At 38.6% G+C, this 9,934-nt stretch overlaps 1 protein-coding gene across 1 annotated transcript; it reads right to left on the bottom strand.

Annotated features, from left to right (window-relative positions):
• Positions 1-4,259: 4,259 nt before the first annotated feature.
• Positions 4,260-8,490, bottom strand: LOC128506963 (uncharacterized). Its single transcript, XM_053477579.1, has 4 exons — positions 8,250-8,490; positions 6,758-6,856; positions 5,082-5,119; positions 4,260-4,742 (listed from the first exon to the last, which is right to left on the bottom strand). Exons 1-4 carry the CDS (start codon positions 8,488-8,490, stop codon positions 4,260-4,262), a joined length of 861 nt encoding a protein of 286 aa, XP_053333554.1.
• Positions 8,491-9,934: the final 1,444 nt, after the last annotated feature.

The following is a 9,934-nucleotide window of genomic DNA, read 5'->3' as shown; positions in this document are numbered from 1 at the left end:
TGCACTGTCTAAATCATAGATCTGGGTTTAACAGATGGAGGATGCCACAGACAAGGCAAATGAGAGAAAGAGGCTGCGATATGCTGATCTAAAGCTCGAGGCAAAGCAATAGAGCTGGAGAGCAACAGTCTACCCAGTGGAGGTTAAGTGCTACTGTACTTATTACATATTTTATGTATTATTGTTAATATTCTATTTATATTTAACAACTTTTCACTTTATTTACATTAAAATAGAGACATGTGACTTTTATTTTAATACAAGAGACTTAAACGTCCTGTTCAAACAACTCTTTTTTTTTTTTTCTTTAGTGCAATCAATGTTTTTTTGGGGGGGGTTATTTTTTGAAGAAAAATTGTGATTCACATTGGGTCTAGAAGCATTTACAGTTACATTTAGGCATTTGGCAGACGCTCTTATCCAGAGCGACTTACAAAAAGTTTATATCATTGGATACATACTTACACTGGGTTAACTAGGTTAATAACTAAGTGCCATTAGTCCAACACAACTGGGAAGAGTTTTTTTTTTTTTTGGGGGGGGGGGGGGGGGGCTTAGTCCAACTACTGTAGAAACAGATGGGTCTTGAGTCGTCATTTAAAGATAGTCAAAGTCTCAGCTGTACGGACATCTACAGGAAGTTCATTCCACCACCCATGTGCCAGAACAGAGAAGAGCCTGGATGAATGCCGCCCTCGATCCCTGAGAGATGGTGGGATGAGGCGAGCAGTGCTGGAGGATCGGAGGGAACGTGGTGCAGTGCGTGGTGTAATTAGTGCAGAGAGGTAAGTGGGTGCTGGGCCATTTTTAGCTTTGTAGGCAAGCATCAGCGTTTAGAATTTGATGCGGGCAGCTATAGGAAGCCAGTGCAGGGAGCGGAGGAGTGGGGTGGTGTGGGAGAACTTGGGAAGGTTAAAAACAAGACATGCTGCTGCATTCTGGAATGAATCATGCAGCTTAACTGGAGTCATGTGGTTTAGGAGAAAAGATCGAGGCTGGGCTCCAAGATGTTAGAAACACAAACCCACGCATGATCAGCCTGAATAGGCCTCTATAAGCAGAGGGCATAACAACAACAAAAAAGCATACCTGGCAGCACCAGAGAAACAACCTTTACCTGAACATCAGCAAGACAAAAGCATTTATAGTGGAGTTCAGCACAAAGCAGGAGAGGAACTACCAGACCCCCATCATCAAGAAGGTGAAGAGAATGATAATACCTCTGATAATAAGGAGCTTCTAATACCTCTGTGTTCACAGCACACAGGACCTTTCATGGTCCTGTCACATCAATACTGTGGTAAAAATGGGGCCGGCAGCATCTCTATTACTTCAGACGCCTGAAAGACCTTAAGGCAGCCTTCCAATGTTCTAAGAAAGTTCTACTTCTGGACCATAGAAAACATCTTGACGGGAAACATCACAACCTTTTTCATGAACAGCCCCTACAGGACACATGAGCTCTACAGAGGGTGGTGAGATCAGCTGAGTGCATCATCCTTACCAAGCTCCCTGATCTCCACTCAATCTACAGCAAGTGATGCTGGACCAAGCTCAGAAAGATTGTGAAGGACTTTAGCCACCTCAACAATAGACTGGTCTTTCCGTTGTGGTCAGGAAAGCACTTCTGCTGCCTCAAGGACAACGCAGAGAGACTGAGAAGAAACTTCATTCTGCCAGATATATGAGCTCTCAACCAAAGTACCACAAATCAGATTTTCTTTTGTTTACTTTACTAAATAAACACACACACACACCTACATTCCTGCTTACACAGCAGAGTCATGATGGCATCATGATGATGAGGATTACTCAAACATGTCTTGCTCTTGTTTGCACGCTGCTTATTTATTCATTAAGTGGAGAATAACTTACACTTTAGGACATGAAAAGTCACACTGCTGCTGACACACACATCATTTCATTTCATACTTCTCGTTTCAATCATACTGCTGCTGTCATATGCACACCATATTTTTATACTTCTGTATTTTTTTTCTATAAAATCTTAAGATTTCACTTTGCACATTCTGTAAATCTAATGTAATTTATACATTTCTACTTTAATTCTATTTTATATTGTAATTTTTGTAAATTTGTACATTCCCATCTTAAACAAACTCCTTCCGCTTCTGGAACGAATTATGCTCATAATCCAAGATTTCCACTGTATATATATAATATATATGCTCATTTGCACATTTTGAGCCAACCCAGAGTTCCAGAGGGGATAAATCAAGCTGTAAGCCTAACTCAGTGTTTTATGGTGCTCAGGTTAATGACTTCTAATCACCTCTTTCATGTATCTTTCCGGAGCTTTGGGGGATGAAAGATGATCTACAGTGTTTATACAGTAAATGGCTTATACACACACCCAACACATCTTACAGTGACAGAGACAGTTTGGGTAATGAGGCCAGGTCAGAGAAAAGAGCCACCTGATCTGCATAATGAATCAGGTTACTCAGACAGAGTGGGTTATTTAGGAGTTAAACAGAAACACTTCTCCCTCAGACTGAGTGACATGAAGAAAACAGATGAAATGAAATACTTCTTTAAAATCAGAACAAATGTAGAAAAAGAAGATGGATGGGTTATCCTTGAGTTAGACTCTAGGATAACCCATCCATCTGTTTTAATAAAAGTGCTTGTAACAGTAATCTAAAAAACTCAAAGTAATCTATTTTGGTGGAAAATCCCCAGATATGTATTCTTACTCTATTTATTTATTTACAGTGAAACCTCAGATTGTGAGTTTGTGAACGCGGTTTGTGAGATTTTTAATAAAATTTTGATTTGAAAAACAAACAAGTCTTGGTTTACGAGTACAGAGTATCATGTATCATGCAAGCGCTTCTTGTTTTGCCACCGAGCAAAATGTGATCTGAGCGTCACATGATCACAACTGAGCCAATGGTTTTTCTCTTGCTTGTGCTGCAGAATTGTGGGTAATCGTCTCCCCTGCTAGTCTCTCACTGGTATAATCACCCTCCGTGCAAGCGTGTACTATTTACTATAAAACTGTGAGCATGTGTGTGTGTGTGTGTGTAAAACATATTTTATATTGTGTCTGTATGTGTGTGTATATGGCGCGCGTGTACTGTTTATTATAACACACGTGTGTGTAAAGCAAAAGAAAGTCTCATTAGAGAGGTTAAAGATCCATTTTCTCCCTCTCTCTCTCTCTCTGCATCAGCCTTTGCACTAATTTCATTATGTGTTATGTGTGTGTGCGAGTCATTGGACACTGTCCCCCCACCCCCCCCCAACACACACACATAGACACACATACACAACACACACTAACAGAAACTGCACTGTCGGAATTCATTTCAAAGGTAAAGTGCAGGTTAATTTGTATTATTTTAACTTCACATCAGTGAGTCCGTTAGTGTGCGCCCACTCGAGTGTCAGAGATGTTTCTTTTAAATTTTTCCAATGAGGCAGATAAGAGAGGAGGAAGGGTTATGGTGTAGGCGAGAAGAGGGAGTCGCACAAGCACACATGCACACAAACATGCACACACACAGCTCTTGCGAGCACATACGTACACATACAGTATACACTGCAAGTGCGCAGACAAAAACTAACGTAAACACATTTGTCTGGATTTATTTTCACTTTTTTTTAAAGGTAAAGTGCAGGTTATTTTGTTTTATTTTTACTTTATATTTTGTAGGAATTTATTTTATCTATTTATTTGGGGTGTGAAATGAATAATCTGAATTTTCATTATTTCTTATGGGGAACTTTGGTTTACGAGTGTTTTGATATACGAGTCGACTTCAGGACGAATTATGCTTGCAATCCAAGGTTCCACTATGATTCCATTTGTATTTGTTTGTTAGTTTTTATATAGCACTTTTAAGAAGGGTCACTTTTGCAAAGCAGCTTTATAAAAAAAAAAATTGCTTTTTAGCTTTTTGCCTAAAAAATAAAAATATAACTCTAAGTTTAAATCACCCACCCCTATAATTGAGTGAGTGAGTGAGTGAGTACTTAAAAACAGAGACATTGTAAAATACATTGTATTTGAATGCCAAAATCAGATGGTTGGTAAACAAAAGAGAAAAAAGCTTGAGTTATTTGTTAAATCACCTTTCTGAAATAAAGAGTTTCTTAACAAGGAATTAAAATATGAATACACTAAATAATAATTTTACCTTAAAATTAATAAAATGTAAGATTTTTATATGCATTTATTGAAAGTAAAACAAACTGTGCAAAGTGTATTACAGTTTATTCAGGACAGAGAAATTTTATTTACGCTTTTTATCCACTGTGGTGTACACAGGGTTTGCAGAATCAGAGGTGATTGTGTGCAACTCTACAGTGGCGTACACATTGTTAGGAGGATCAGAGGGGATTGTGGGTAACTCTGCAGTGGCGTACACATTGTTAGGAGGATCAGAGGGGATTGTGGGTAACTCTGCAGTGGCGTACACATTGTTAGGAGGATCAGAGGGGATTGTGGGTAACTCTGAAGGGGCGTACACATTGTTAGGAGGATCAGAGGGGATTGTGGGTAACTCTGCAGTGGCGTACACATTGTTAGGAGGATCAGAGGGGATTGTGGGTAACTCTGCAGTGGCGTACACATTGTTAGGAGGATCAGAGGTGATTGCGGGTAACTCTGAAGGGGCGAACACAGTGTTTAAGGAATCAGAGAGGTGTGAGGATAGTGGAATGGTTGAGTAATATACAGATTCTTTAGGACCTTCAGTTTTCTCAGAGCATGGAATCTAAATCAAAAAGATTAAACTGTCTTAGAAACTCAGAGATAAATAAACTACACATTTCCACAACTCTCTTCTCTTCAGCTCCACTATAACACAAAGGTAAAATATTATCTGTGGGTAAATGGAAGTGTTTATTGGCTTTGACTCTTGTTTTAAACTTGTTATCCTCATATTTCATCATCATCATCATCATCATTATCATACAGTGTCAGTTTGGCAAACTTCCACAAGACACACTCTTTTAATCTAAAGTAGTCTGAGACAGAACCTGGTATTAAAAAGAATGTGAATATTTAATACAAAAAAAGCATGTGACTGTGTGATACAATTACAAATACTCACTTCTGGAAGTCTTTCCATTTGATTTGTGTCCAAGCAACCTGTGAAAAAGAAAATTATACAGTATGTATGCATCTTACTGGGAAAATAGTGTCAGTTTAAAAAAGCTAAGTTTGTTAAAGGGGTCATACGGGCCTACATGCACTTTTTTAAGCTGGACTGAACTGTGTGTTAGGAGAGTGCGTACACAACCACTCTACGATGATAAAGAGCCGCCCAGTGGTTTTCTTTTCATTTATTACAATAACACGCCCCTTCTGAAATCAGGCCAATCTCAAATGCCTTGCCGTGTGACGCCACACCACAAGAGGGCGTTCCTACACTAGTTGATTGACACTGGTGTTTTAGCAAAGACCCGCCCCGAGTGAAAAGAAGCTGTCGGCCATTGTTTTTCGCCGCTGGAGCAAAATGGCGCCTAAGCGAGTGTTGTGTACAGTTGTTGGGTGTAATAGCGAACACAGCAGTCGTCATTCACTACCTAGGGTTAGTGACCTAGGGTACCTACCTAGGGTACCTACCTAGAGTTGGGTATCTGAGCCACTGAGGACGCAGTGGCTGAATTTAGTTTTTAAAGCTAACGTCCCCGCTGATTTACCTAAATGCGTTCATGTTTGCACTACTCATTTTTCACCAGACTGCTTTATAAACGAGGGTCAATATAAAGCTGGTTTTACTAGGAAGCTGCTCCTAAAAAATGGATCTGTACTAACGCTTTGTGTTTCTGTTTCATCTTCACCAGGCTCGGTGAGTGTGATTTATTTTACTATGAGTCTTTGCAGATCGCCTTTTCTAATAATCACGATGAATGCGGAGTGTAAGTTAACTTATACTCTCATAGAACATGGTTATGGCTTCTTCTCTGTGTACATCCGTCTCTATATAATCCCTAATCGCCCGTTTATAATAAACAATGCATTAAGGTGATTGTCTAGTTGCAAACTGTGTACGCAGTCGGAAAACTATATTATGCTTACCTTTGTAACGTTAGATGGTTTATAACGATGTCTGTCGAAGATTAAGAAGTCATGTAAACACATCAGTAAACACATCGCGTCCGTATCTGTCTCGGTAAGCTTCTCCGCTTTTTGTTGTTGTTGCTCGCGGCAGCGCAACAGCCCGTTAATTCATGCCCATGCAGTGATAAAAAAGACAAATCGAGTCGATGCATGTCCATTCTTTTAATTTTTGCGTTGTCAGGCGATATTACAAACTTCCGCGTAGGTTCCGTACTTAAATCAAACCAAAAACGACTGAAGAAAACAGGCTCAGGCTCTATAATCCTGCTTTGTGGGTAATGCAGTCCAAAGCATTGCCCGCACTGGACTACACTTCCGTGGCTATACCCCACGTGTGTTGTGAAGACACGCCCCACAGAACTGGGGGGGGGGGACTGGGGGCGGGCTCAGCAGAGGTCATGAGCATTTAAATTAGCATGTACTGAAACAGGTTGCTGAGAACAGAGCTAGTTTTTACCAGGTAAAAGTAGTGTTTTTTTTACACAATAATTTTGAATTTTTAATTAACGTATAATACAAACTTTTCATTAGGACCCTAAAGATCATATTAACATTTAATGAAAAATATGATGTGTAGGACCTTTATTTGTAATCTTCTGACTCAAAATATTTTATGTGTATTTAATTCCTAACACTAGAGGGTGATGCGGTGCTATTAGGTACCTTGTGACTTGCTCCGTCTCTGCTTGTAGATCATCAGCACTAATCCAGCACCCAGTAGCAGGATCACACACACCAGCACAGAGATGATAATAGAGGAACCTGGGGTTAAGATCAGAGAAGTGAGAAATTGATGCTTGATATTCGAGTTCCAAGATTGCACCATTGAGGTCGGCCTCCTTCTCAACTGCTCCGACTGTGTTTTTTTTTTTTTTTTAAGTTGATTTTGAGTAACTTTAAACAAATTTCTTTAAAATGGATTCCATTAGGTATGATATACACTCTTTTATTGGTTTACAATAAACTTACCATCTGACAATTTACATTTTTCAAATGTAATCATGTACTGCACATCATAGTGTGTATGGTTTGTGTGTGACAAATAACATTTTAATTTGAATAAGATTATGATGGTGGGGCTCCAACTGGAAAAATTATGTAAGTGACTTTTACTTTCCATGATGGAACAAACACTGCTGTGAATGATGCTGAACCGAAGACCGAACTCATTCTCCCTCATCAGTTTATCATTCTTTACAGTTTACAAACGAGTAACAACCTATATTAGCATACTGGCATATTAGCATAATTGGCATCATCCGAGCAACGACCTGAAATGGAATACAAAATCAACTGCCGAACAGAATAGCCAAAACCTAGCAACACCCTACTGTAGCACCCTATTGGTTCAGCGTAACCACCACCTACAGTAGCAACACACTGATTCAACAGAGCCACCTCCTAGCATTGCCATAGCAACCTACTGAAAAGTGATAAACAATATTAATGTTTGAACATTTTAACCTTTTAACATGTTTCAACTTTTCATGTTGTACCTTTTAAACATGTTTTAATGTGGTCAAGATCTTTAGTTTCAAATTTTTATCTTTATTCTTTACATAGTATATAAACATTTTAAACATTTACCCTTTATTAGTTACCTGTTTTCTGCATGATATTATTATTATTATTATCATCATTATTATTCGTGTTTGTGTTGGTGGTTGTGATGGTGTTGTTGTTGCTGCTGTTCTTGTTGTTGGTGATGGTAGCAGTAGTAGTAGTATTTTGAATATATATCTCTATCTCAGTTCTTAAAACAAGAAGATACACAGAAGCAGTTGGTGTTCCTAGATATGATTTCTTTTTGCCCACGAGAACAGAAGATAAACATGCACACTGTAAAGTCTTACCCGTCTCAGGTGATTCTGATCTGCATCCTGAATTCTCTGTTGTGTTTTCTGTTCCTTCTGTTTACATGCAGGATGGTGCATGTAAAATCGTGTTAATATAATAATGGAACAAAGAAAGAAAATTCTGAATTACTTTATTTTAAACATTATGCAATTGTAAACATGTAAATGACAAATAAATATTTGTAAGAGTCAGTAGGCCACTGAGGGTAACAAAATCTGAGATTCTGTTTCATAAATTTACTACAATATAATTATTTACTTACTAACTAACTAACCAAATAAATAAATAAATACGTCACCAGTAACTTGGAGCTGAATTCCAGTGAAGAGCGAGTGATAAATGACTTCAGTCTCTTCATTACTGACTGCACAGGAATAAACTCCTCCATCATCTTCTCCCACATCACTGATGTTCACACTGAACTCTTTATTCCTCGTGTCATCAGAAATGGAGAATCTGCCATTCTGATGATGTTCTGATCCTCTGGTGAGGATCAGTGCAGTTTCAGAGAGACGATTCAGTTTGTAGAAGAACTTCATGTACGTTTTAAACTCTACTGGATAGGAGCAGCTGATCCTCACAGTCCGTCCCGAATAACCTCTTACTGTTTTTCTCTGACTACAACATGGATCTGTCAATCAGACACAGTGAGTTAGTGTAGAGTTATGATTAGATTTGTGTTCAGAAACAGGAGACAAATACAAATCACTGTGCTTATACACTACAGGAAAAATATTTACATGTTAATTAAAAAGAAATGATTTTTTAGTTATCTAGTTTCTAAATTTTCTAGTTTTTACCAGCTAAGGTACCCAATGTCAGAGATTGTAAACATGTCTCACCTCTGATCACTTTCAGGTTAAAGTTCTGACTCCACACTCCAGACTCTCCACCCTGATACACTCCTGTATCCTGTAACCTCAGGTTTCTGAATATTAATGTAATGACTCCCTCAGAGGGAAACAGAGTAAATCTGTCCTGATGAACCCCTGTGTGTAACTGTTCTCCCCGAGCGACTATTAAATCTTTACACTCTGTTTGTGTTTTCATTTTGCAAAAATACACAGGAGATCTGAAATTAACTGAGTGTTTGTAGTAAATTATGAGACGACCTCCAGGATAACCAATCACATCAGAGCAGTGCACTGGACCTGTCAATCAAAATGAAAGGATTTCAGTCATTTCTCTAATGATAAACACCTCCACATTCTCTCACTGTTACAGTTCAGCATTAACATAACTTAAGGTTCCTCCTACTCTACTCTGTAGTTAGATATTTAAAGTAGAATAACTGACCTGAGATCAGGTAGAAGGTGATGATGATGATGAGGAGCGTCTTCATTCTGTACTAAACTAAAGCTTCACTGATGTTCACACAAACTCCAGTCCACTACTGAGAGACTTTTGTGGAAATGATTTATGAAAAAAATACATATCTGTGTAATTTCAACATCTCTGCCTCCAGCGGTCTTGTGTTTGATCATTTCCTCTTTCTGTGGTGTGTGTATATGTTACTAAACTGTATAGTCCTTCCCTCTGACAATGTCAAAACACAGTGATCCCCCCCCCCCCCCGCTCTCAGTTTCCCTTTTGTGGTTGTTTCAAAAAAGATTCTCGAAAAACAGACAATTCTGTGGTATTTAACTGGTAATGAACACACTACTGGTCATTTCCTCTGTCATGCAGACACTGATGTAACTTTGCTATTTGGGTCTAATTTATATATTGGGTATATTTATGTCTAAGGACTTCATATCTCATGATCTCTCATGTTCACTGCATCTGCTACATCTGCACCAAACAAGTAATGAATCGAATTACATCAAGAGAAAAACACATAATCTATCAAATCCAAATGAACCCCCATGAATCTGAAATTAAACAATTACATTGTAAGGTAAAGTTTTGACCTTGCTAAAAGTCCAACAGAGGGTGTAGAGAGGCAGCAGGGGTAAAAGACAGTACAGTATACAGTACATAAGC

This window comes from Clarias gariepinus, chromosome 18 (assembly GCF_024256425.1).
Source record: "Clarias gariepinus isolate MV-2021 ecotype Netherlands chromosome 18, CGAR_prim_01v2, whole genome shotgun sequence".
NCBI lineage: Eukaryota > Metazoa > Chordata > Actinopteri > Siluriformes > Clariidae > Clarias > Clarias gariepinus.
Note: the sequence above shows the minus strand (reverse complement) of the source record. Positions and strands in the feature narration are given on the sequence as shown.

Coding starts and splice junctions, on each gene's coding strand:
- LOC128506963 (XM_053477579.1), bottom strand. CDS start 8,490: ATGAAGTTCTTCTACAAACTGAATCGTCTCTCTGAAACTGCACTGATC. Junction 5,120..6,757: donor GAGACGGAGCAAGTCACAAG/GTACCTAATAGC, acceptor TCTTTTTCACAG/GTTGCTTGGACACAAATCAA. Junction 4,743..5,081: donor AAATGGAAAGACTTCCAGAA/GTGAGTATTTGT, acceptor TTTTTGATTTAG/ATTCCATGCTCTGAGAAAAC.